Raw genomic sequence first — 10,613 nt, 5'->3', positions numbered from 1 at the left:
ACAGAGTTGCATTTTTGACATTTCGCACAAATGTTTATATTTTGTTAGCGCGCGATATTTTACAAGCACTTTGTTTTGATTGTATTAAATTTTATAAAGTTTTTTAACTTCATTAAGAAAATATTGCAGACGTATTTAAAATGAGTAAAAAGTCCACGCGCTCTTCTAAACCTACTGAAGAAACAGTTGTTCCTGCAGCGAAAGCGCCAGCGCTTTACAAAGTGATGTTCATATCAAAAGAATTATTGGAAGATCCTGAAAATGAGTTGACGTTGGAGTACTTTTATCATCCTGGAAAAGGCAAGCCCACACTGTTTATTACAAAATCCAACACAGAGCTAATGGAAGTTAAAGAATTTGCTGAACCCAGACGTTGCTGGTTAATCAACGATGATGTGTGCTCAAACGGACGCATCTACATGACAACACCAATCGATATAACGCTGCTGGCATTGCACCATATACGTTTACATTGTTCACAAAAAGCGCTGGCTTTAGATGATATTGGTGAGGCAAATGATAAGAGCACTTTGCGGTTATTGCGTGAATTTATACGCGGCGAGGAGCACTTGAGATGTATCGCCGATGTAAAGAAAGCCAATGGCATGATATTTTACAAATATAACCCGGAGAAAACGCTAGCGTGGTTAGCGATTAAGACACGTCGTGTAACTGCAAAACTGCGCAGCATTGGCGTGCATTGTGGGGAGAGTGCCATGTCTAAAAATTATGTACGTGGTGAACTTGAGGGCGAGAACAAGGAAGAATCTGATATGGATTATTTACGCATGGCATGCGACATAGTGGGTGACTATTTGGATGTAGATTTACACGAGGAGCTTAAAACATATTTGGAAATACCTGAAGAGAAACCGTTGACAACTGCACCGAAGAACAAGGAAAAAGAGAAAGGTGGCAAGAAGCGAAAATCCCTTCAACAACTTAATTCTAATGAAAACAAGAAAATAAAATTGGAGGATAAAGAAACAAATGCTRCGGATAAACTTAAAAGCAGTGGTTTAGTTGATGGTTCACCAACTAATGACCATAGTAGACCAAATAGTAGTTCCAGTGAGGAAGTAAGCCCGCTTAGTGTGGTGCAAGCACCAATTACCCCTTCGCCGGTTAAAGAAAGAAATTTAACAGCTAAGGAAAAAGCGTTAGCGAAGAGTGCAAAAGGTACGAAGAGCATTGCATCATTCTTTAGTAAAAAATAAGGCAATGACTGTTTCATTGTTTTTTTTTTTGACTTGTAAAATTTTTTATAKTTGTTATTTTATTGTCATTAATTAAGTAAGCAAAACAAAATGCTTGTTATTTTGCATATATTTTTAATACTCTGTTTTATGCATATTAAGAATAAAATAATCGCAAATAAAAATATATTTTAACTAAAATGGTTTACATTCGTTTGTTTTTTATAAATGTGACAAAGTGTAGTAATGAAATAAATTTTATGTGTGTCATCAAGCCTAATTCTTTGCTTTTTGAAATTTTATCGAATAATATTTAACTGAAAATTTCAGATGACAAATTTATAATATTGCCAAAGAATTTTAAATAATAATTTTTTATAATGTGTGTATATAATATAATATTTCAGAACCGGCAGGCATTTAAAGGTCAGCGAGTAATTTTCGTAGGAAAAGCCGCTTGTATAATATTCATATTACACACCTTTGCCATCCACCGGCACTCGTTTATGTTCTCACATACGTACATACATACATATATGTAAATGTGGGTAGAAGGATAAGTATCCCTCGGGCATCAATCCTTTAGGGATAATTTAAAAATTAGCATGTCAGCAGTTTCAGCGGCTATAAAAGCMGTGGCGTTAAAAGCTGTGCATTTAGTAGTTAACGGTAAATGGAGTACGCAAGTTTTACGGGAATTGTTTAATGAATAATATATAAAAAGATTAACCTGAGCATTATGGAAGTTAGCAATAGAGGCTCGGAAGCCACATTACCACAAGTGGATATAAAACTGCCGACGCCCACCAAGAATGCCGATTCTTTGAGTACCATATCTGGGCTTAGTGAAGTGCCGAGCGATATAATTATTAAATCTCGCATTAAATATGGCTCAAGGTGGTCTGCCTGCAAAGGCTTGATTATGGAATACTCGAAGAATACAACCATTCATGGATTACGTTACTTGGTGGAATTGCATAGGCCATTTTATGAGAAGTGAGATAATGCGAATGTAGAGCGCTTTTAAATGAGTGATAGTTATAGAATAGTGGCTATAATAATATTTTTATAAAATGAATTTACAGATTATATTGGTTCGTTGTGCTTGTAATTTCGGTATATTTTGCGATTTCGCTCATTTGGGCCACTTACCTTAAATGGCAGGACACGCCCGTAATATTGGGTTTCGATGAAACRCTTGTGCCGGTGCATAAGATTCCGTTTCCTACAATTACAATATGCCCGGAAATAAAAATGGAACGTAATGTCTTTGATTTCACCAATGTTTCGAGTCGCATACTGGAGGAAATACATAAATCTGGCTCATTCCAAAATTATGAAGATTTAAGCGAAACGGAGTAAGTTTTTAGACCGTTATAGTTGTACGTGCGTATATGCTTATATGTACAGATACTCGTTTTCCTCGTAGTTTGGAGCGCTTTATGTCCACTTTGCACATTTGTGAATCCGAAGTTGTACAACGTTTCGCAAAATATTTACCRAAGAACCTAAGACCTAACATTACGCAAACACTAGTCGATATTTCCATTTCGAAGAACGAAACGGGCCCGTTTTGTAAGTGGAATGGTCGATTTTACTTTTGTGACAAAATTTTCAATTTTGTGGCAACTGACGAGGGTATTTGCTATCAGTTTAATGGTCTACAGGCTAAGGATATATATCGAGATGTCAGGTAATGTGTTCATTGAGAAAACAAAATATTAAAAAAAAATTTTTTTTTTTTAAATGCTGCAGCTTTGTAAATTATTATGACGAGGACGTTGTCGATTTCAATAATTTCTTCGAGCCGCTACCACGTTTCAACGAGTTAACCGGCAATTGGTCGTTGGACGATGGTTACGTAGGTCAAGGCTATAATTCTTATCCTCAACGTACAGCATTTTCATCGGCGCGCAATGGATTTTTTGCTTTTCTACAAGGTTTCCAGCATAATTTCGAATATGCTTGCCGAAGCTTTAAGCAAGGGTATAAGGTGAGTGGAATCGACAGGTATTGAAGTTAAACACAAAATAGTTAAGATTAGACAAGAAGGCGCTACGATTTTTATTAAATTCATCTAACGGTATTTCCACGAATCCGAAACGCTATCAACTGGAATCCACAAGACAGTCGACGGAAAGGCCGGAACGCTCTTACTTTTAGAAGGAACTTGGACGTCGAAATATCTAAGGTCCAAAGAAGTTGGAGTCAAATCAAGAGACTAGCCCAAGACCGAAATAAATGGTAGACTCTCATTATATGTTATGTTCTTAGGTTACGTGGGATCAGTTCAAGTAATGACATCATATTTTAATGAAATGGAAATTTGGAATTCTCATCGTTCCGTGATGTCTACTAACCTGCTAGTAAACATCGACCTCAACCCTATACACACTCATTTGAAGCGCTTATTTCATTATTAACCAAAATGAAATAAATAATTAATTTTTTCTCGCTCCACAGGTTTTTCTTACGTCCCCGGAGAGCGTGCCGGTGACAACGAGTAATTACATTTTGCTGCCGCACGGCGACGAAGTGATGGTTAGCGTACTGCCGCATTATGTTATATCCACAGATAATCTGCATGACTTCAGCCCAGAGAAGTGAAATCATTTATATACAACACTTCGTGTGCAGCAATAATTTACAATCCTTTCCATTCTTTATATTTTAGACGTCAGTGTTACTTCAATGACGAGCGTTATTTGCGTTATTTCCGCTCCTATTCACAATCCAATTGCCAGGTGGAGTGCTTAACCAATTTTACCATAAATAAATGTGGGTGCGCCAAATTTTGGATGCCAAGTAAGCCCCCCTCACAGCTTTCCCATATACAAACTTATACATAACCTTCTATTGCACCTTCCTACAGAGCCACAAGATGTGCCCGTCTGCAGTGTGGAGGACATAAACTGCTATGATACTGCGCAGTCTGAATTGAGCATCCTGATACAGAATCAAACTATGCAAGCCACCATGGATCCGAATATGAAAATCATTTGTGACTGTATGCCGGCCTGCACTTCGCTGGATTACAATGTGGAGATTTCAAGTGCACGCTATGAGCTAAACAAAACATTGCAAGCTTTCCGTGAGGTMTACGAGCATGAGGAGTAAGTATAACTATTGCCAACCGATAATTAATTCTCAGTTAGTAGTTAATATTTCTTTATTCCTTAGTTTCATGGGTTCGCGCTTRTCGGTCTACTTCAAGGAGCATCAATTCACGGCAATCAAACGGACTGTGCTCTTCAGCATCGCCACCTTGATAGCCAACTGGGGTGGCATTCTCGGCTTATTTATGGGCATTTCCAGTTTGAGTCTGATCGAATTGGTATACTTCTTCTCAGTGCGTTTGTATGATAATTTGCGCAAACGTCGTCAAACCAAGAAGCGTTTGATGAAATTGGAAGCAGAGCATGAGAGTTAAATAACCAAGCCATACAAGACATATTATATGCGTGGCGTATCTTATGAAAATACAATGAGTTATACATACATACATACATTTCCCGTTTCAAGTAGCTGATTTTTTAATAATTTATGTGTGTGCTTTATGGTTTTTAAATTAATAAAGCAAAATCTAGTTGTTGATATTTTTTTCTTCAATAAGTTGATCGATCACTAGTAATATTGGGGAACCGATAAAGTTGGCAAGTGTTTAGAATTGCGGCTGACAGAGCTTTTACCCTTTGATGAGAAGGGTGATATTCTATTTGATATATAAATCAATATTTTCATTTATTTCTCTTCAATAGTAGTCTCGCTATGGGTCTAACCAAACATTACGAATGTCCTACAACAATAATGTTTTTATATGCACGCCTGWCCTCAATAAGTACCCGAAAAGTACCTGGTATTATATTTTATTTCAAACTTYACTGTAAATTAAATAAATGAATATCATTTTATACCCTTTTTAGCGTATTTTTTTTCTAGACCATCTTCTCTGTGCGACACTCCTTAACGTTTCAAATCGAGTTTGAAACTTGAATTTGATGTCTTAGATTACATTTGTCTCGATTTTAGAGGAACAAAAAATAAATTATTAAAGTTCCCATTGGACAATTTGAGCTTTGCGTTCTGTCCAACACATCTTAACATTATCTAAWCAGAACCAAACTCAATTTTCTTAATGGGATTTAGTATTATCGGTTGGAGAGTTGAACTGTGAWATCGTTAATTTGATTAATTTTTGTTTTTTTTGGGAAACGGTTTATTATGGGCGTTAAGGACTATAAGTACCATCCTATTCTATACTCAACACTTCCTTAAGCTTAYAACCGCTTGGCATTTAAATTTCCATTACCTGTTACATAGCACTGCAGCGCGTCCCATTAGAAAAAACAACAAAATTGGAATGTCTTTTTTTCGTATAATTATTTACAAGGATGGCGTTATTAGCTCGTTACTCTTTTACGCTTCATCAAACTTATTTATGTTTTCATACTGACTGCTTAAATACTCGTAATGTACATTTACATAGAGTTTGGTTTGGTTTTGTTTTCTCACTTTACTGTTGCAAAATAAGTTCTATTGCTTGTGTAGCTTCAAGGTAGTTGTACGTGTGAGTGTATATATATATGCATGTGTGTCTGTGTGTGGAAGTGTAYAATTCTGTAAGCTTATGCAAATTGGATGTGTAGCTTTTTTCGTTTAATATGCAATAAAATTTTAAATATTCATTTTTTATAACGATAATATATATGTATACATATATATAATTATTTACTTTTAAGTTTAGAGTTTACAAATATTATTGTACGTTCTCTTTCGCAACATGCCGTCGGGGTTGAAAAGGACGCAAAGCGGACTTTTTGTTTTGCTTTGCTTTGTGTTAGGGAAGCTCTTGCATTTGTTGTTGTATTAATGATAGAATTAAAAAGTAAACTACAATATCCAAGTGCTTTTGCTTTAAGAAACAAAATTATAGCATAATTTCACAACCGCGCCAAAGCTTCCCTGGCCTTAATGTCCTTTTATGCGCATTATTTCTAATATATCWTGGCTTTATTAAAAAATGTTTAAGTTTAACACAAGCAATATGGGCCAGTTGTACAGTATGATTATGCATAAAAAACACGCAGTATATATGTATGCTAGCTTCAACAACAACAATAAACATACATATAGGAAATATACACTTTATGCTAGTTATTAGCATTGTTCTTGAATTTGGTATGCTATTGATTTATTTCGCTCTATAACTYGAATAATAATTATAATAATAATAAATGATGATGTTCCCACTTTATTTTAATTACTTTAGAGTTTCACTCTGTATTCTTATTTATTTGCTGCTGCCTGTATGTACACCAAAGCTATGAAATTGTKGCAAAAACAAAATATCAAGAACACTTTTGTAATTAACCGTTAAATCAACGCAAGCATATTTTTCTTTGTATATCTGTATGTGTATGTATGTATAAAAGTACAATGGCTGTATAATTGCTTGAAAGSTTACGGCTTAACTCACCCTTATGGCCTTACGTAATTTTGCGCTTGGAAAAAACATTTTTTGACTATTATTTATTATGGATGAAAGCAAAACGTAACGTAGCTGACCATGATTTGCGCTAAAAGCCTAAGTTTAACAATAATATTTAATAAAATTTAGTTTGAAAACAAAAATGTACCCCATTGTTGTTGAATTGATGGTGAAAATTGCAGAAAGAGTTCTTTTTTAACTAATAACACAACGACAGATGTAAAAGAAAATAGAAAATACTGTCAAATCGGCTTAATAAACCACACAAGAAGTAGATAATAACGAAACGAAGAAACCTACTATTAATATGCTATAATTAATTACATTTGAACCACTGCGGCCAAAAATCGGCATTAAAAWTTTGCTGGCAAAATCGGTTTTAACAGCAATGCTCCTCCGCAAATACACTTTACAAGAATTTAGTGYGTGTGTGTATGTATGTGTGCGTGTAAATTAACTTTTTTTCCAAACAATGATAAAACAAATATATGTATATACAAATGAAACTAATAAAAAATTTTAACAACATAGAGAAATAACTACAAAATTTCGTAGAAGACGCGAAAATTTATACATACATCATTTATATACACCTATGTATATATATATATATAGATATATATGTATGTGTAAAGCATTGCTTTTATACTTTTGTTTAACATGGCATGGCGTGAGCGCGCGTACACTTAGTCTAACTACCGCTCCTCTCTCTCAACACTTTGCACTGCGCTGTCGCCGTTCGTTTGTGCCGCGTAATTTACCGAACAAAGAACGTGGAACTGACAACATACATACAGATGGTTAAGTAATTTACTTTATACTATTTTAAAGATTTATATAAACTTTTTTTAGCGTTTGCTTGTTTGTTTCACTTGTAGGATAATAATTATAGTTTGTTGCTTCTTCTCGCTTGTTTTGTAAACATAGTTGTTGTAAAGGTATTTCTCTTCATTTCAWTTGTGATTAGGCTAAATTGGATTTGTTGAGCGCGTTCAACTCAACAGAACTTTAGATTTTTGCAGTTTCCACCATATCGATGTTCAGTTTGTAAAACACATAGGGAAAGTATTCCGATTGGCCAAAGCCCAAGCCAGGGATGTCAACATTCTATATGCGAAAAGAGAGTGTATATTTATAGAAGTTATTTTAATGCCAATAAATAGATATAAATGCAAACTTGACTTACATCAATGCTGGCATTGCTCTGACCGCCAGCAGAAGCACCATCCAAGTGTCCATAAAGTTGGTTAAGGCATTCACGTAGGCGTTTCACACTCTTCTTGTTGGGTTCGATGAGGATGGCTTGGAAATTGACAGGTAGACCGTATCTGTGGAKTAGAAGAAAGCGTGGTTAAATATTATGAGCTTTGATTTAAACGTTTTGCGTCAACTTATGAGAGGAGTTAGGGTTTCACAGTAAAAAAATACTTTTTTTGCGAGTATTTTTCTTAAATATTGATTGAGTATCTAATTTTATTCGGACCTTTGTACATTATTGAGCATATTTTTGACAATTAATTTTATACCACTAAATCAATACTATCTCAAGCGCAGCAATCCTTCGTTCATAATAGTGGGGTTTTGTATAGTAATTGATTATGGGGAGTAGAGTCAACGAAAAATTTCAGTTTTTTATTGAATTTATTGGGTATTTATGTGCCGTTCCAAAGGAAATAATGAAAATGAAAGCAAAAGTTTCGAAATTTTGTAACTTTGGGTTTTTTTTTGTCAATAAAAGGTTATATACAGAACAGAAGCTGACTGAGAATGCGTAAGAAAGTTCGAAATTTGCAGSTTTTGTCTATGGAATGTTATATACAGATCAGAAAATGGGCAAAAATACACGCSCTTCTCACAAAATCGTGACATACTTATTCATACCAAGATATATACTACTCACCTCAAAACGGATTCTACAAAGACGCGCAGCGCTTTCACATGCACCAAAGCACAGAAAGCTTCGCTGAAGTTTACCTTCAACCATCTGACCAATGGGCCCTRCGGAAAAAAAATTAATTTATTTTTATTTAATAATTTTTTTTTTATTACTACTAATGATTTTTTTTGTAAACCCTAGCTGAAGTTACAGTTTTTGTCATTAAAAATAGATTTCAACACAAATATCTTTTTTATTATCAATTTCAATCGTGGCTAAACATTTTACTATTCCTATAAATTTGACATGGGATTTCTTTCTATACATTTTTTATTTTCAATTTCCGGGTACCCTTTTTGTCACAATGTAAGCCTATAACCTTAATATGATGATATTCTAGTAAAGAATTGTTCGCTCTACAGAAAAGGTCATAATGATTTTTTTTTTGTAAAAGCATTCCTTTAAAAATTATGTGTACTGTATTCATATAGTACACCWTGTCGTATGAGCAACATAGAATGTATGGTATAATTCATTTATATGAATGCACAGTAAACTTGATGCATAACTTTGACTGGGTATAAGTTGTTGTTGTTGTCGTAGCGGCGGAATACTGCCGAGTTGACGTCCTTGGACGGGTTAAAAATCCGAGTTCGTTCCGGTTWARYAGACCAGACTGTCGTGGGAACGACTGGGTATAACTTCCAGAAGCGTGCTTTTATGGAAAAAATCATTCAGATATTTTTCTTAGAGCAAGAAATTTATAACATCAATTTTTAAAAATAAAAGAAATATCGGCATGATTTAAATTGAAAACAAGCAACTTGTTTGKGTTGAAACCTTTTTTGGGGCAAAAACTGAAACTACAAGGTGTGTTAGACAAARAAAATTAACTTGATATACATATAACGAACACCCTAATGTATACATATATGTATATTTATATATAATACTTACAAATTGCTTCTTCTTATCAGTAATGAGCTTGGTCATCTCATTCTTGCCAGCTGCTAATTCCTCCTCATTATAGACGAAGTCACGTACAATGAATTTGCGTTCACGCGCATGCAGTTTGAATTCTTCAACGACCTTCTTGAAGAGTGTCACATTGAACAAGCAATAATCATTGTCTTGTGTGATCATTTGCGAGGAACGTGGCACGATCATGTCAGTGATCTTCTCGTAGTTGGCTAACCAATCGTTAGCAAGAATTCTACAAGGAAAAGGAGGGAATATTAGAAAMTTGAAAAACTTATAAGTTTTGAATTAAACTTACTTTGGCACAATCACCAACAATGTGGTCAAATACTCCGAATCGAGAATGAAGTGTTCCTTCTTGACCAAATCGGCCAAATTACGGGTCAGCAAACTTCCGCTGAAAAATTAAAAGTAAATTAAATTAGGTAAAATTAAATGTTTACTTAAATGTTTTTTTTTCACTTTTCGCGAGGGTAGCGCTTGAATTATTCTTTCCACTTTTTCCATTAAAAATTTTAAAATTTTGCTTTTTAAATTTTGTTACACTTACGTTTGCTTCTTCTCCAGATTTTGCAAGTTACCCTTAAGACTGTTGTAAGCCGTTGACTTAGTCTTCAAATCCGCATCGATTTGCCCAATTTGTTTCGAAATAATATCGGCAATATTGCGCAACGACTGCTTAATCGGGTACTTGGCCATATCCCATTGAAAGCGGGTAATGTACACGGATAGATCGGCTATGCGTATGGAAATTTGCCGAGCGTTGACGAAGTTAATAAATGGCGAGAAAGTGAAGACGAAGTTGAAAAAACGGTAAAATACGATTAGTGACATACATAATATATTGAAAAATATATTTAATCGGTAAAATATGAGTTTTTAGAGTATATGCAAATATATAAATTGATATGTAAAAAAAAGGTAATTGAAAAAAATTAATAATTATAGAAAAGTTGCTGTCAAATGCTTGGTAGTTTTGAAAAAAAAAAAAATTATTTATATTTTAATAAAATTAGACAAGCATTTGACCTGGAGCGTAGATTTAAGCCGCACTTAAGCTAAATTATTCATCTTC

At 34.4% G+C, this 10,613-nt stretch overlaps 3 protein-coding genes across 5 annotated transcripts in view; 2 read left to right on the top strand and 1 right to left on the bottom strand.

Annotated features, from left to right (window-relative positions):
* The first annotated feature begins 44 nt into the window (after nt 1–44).
* LOC108971793 (ribonuclease H2 subunit B) lies at nt 45–1,316 on the top strand. The gene has a single exon (XM_018938073.1). The coding sequence runs from the start codon at nt 141–143 to the stop codon at nt 1,215–1,217; it is 1,077 nt and encodes a 358-aa protein (XP_018793618.1). The 5' UTR covers nt 45–140; the 3' UTR covers nt 1,218–1,316.
* A 506-nt stretch (nt 1,317–1,822) lies between these two features.
* On the top strand, nt 1,823–4,712 carry LOC108971797 (pickpocket protein 28). Its single transcript, XM_018938077.1, has 8 exons — nt 1,823–2,192; nt 2,282–2,554; nt 2,626–2,889; nt 2,952–3,189; nt 3,660–3,799; nt 3,871–4,001; nt 4,069–4,309; nt 4,377–4,712. The coding sequence occupies exons 1-8, from the start codon at nt 1,936–1,938 to the stop codon at nt 4,624–4,626; spliced, it is 1,794 nt and encodes a 597-aa protein (XP_018793622.1). The 5' UTR covers nt 1,823–1,935; the 3' UTR covers nt 4,627–4,712.
* An 839-nt stretch (nt 4,713–5,551) lies between these two features.
* LOC108971810 (V-type proton ATPase subunit C) overlaps nt 5,552–10,613 on the bottom strand; it is a 32,896-nt gene continuing 27,834 nt past the window's right edge. For all 3 annotated transcript variants that reach the window (XM_018938099.1, XM_018938101.1, XM_018938100.1), the window contains 6 exons: nt 10,089–10,275; nt 9,837–9,935; nt 9,518–9,773; nt 8,585–8,682; nt 7,871–8,012; nt 5,552–7,791 (listed from right to left, as the gene is read on the bottom strand). In XM_018938099.1, coding sequence (XP_018793644.1) covers nt 7,693–7,791; nt 7,871–8,012; nt 8,585–8,682; nt 9,518–9,773; nt 9,837–9,935; nt 10,089–10,275 — 881 coding nt within the window. In that variant the 3' untranslated portion in view covers nt 5,552–7,692. The remainder of the gene's footprint in view (nt 7,792–7,870; nt 8,013–8,584; nt 8,683–9,517; nt 9,774–9,836; nt 9,936–10,088; nt 10,276–10,613) is intronic.

This window comes from Bactrocera latifrons, unplaced genomic scaffold, assembly GCF_001853355.1.
Source record: "Bactrocera latifrons isolate USDA-ARS-PBARC rearing strain unplaced genomic scaffold, ASM185335v1 scaffold_36, whole genome shotgun sequence".
Classification (NCBI taxonomy): domain Eukaryota; kingdom Metazoa; phylum Arthropoda; class Insecta; order Diptera; family Tephritidae; genus Bactrocera; species Bactrocera latifrons.
The sequence above is the reverse complement of the archived record's forward strand: the minus strand, read 5'-3'. Positions and strand labels throughout refer to the sequence as shown.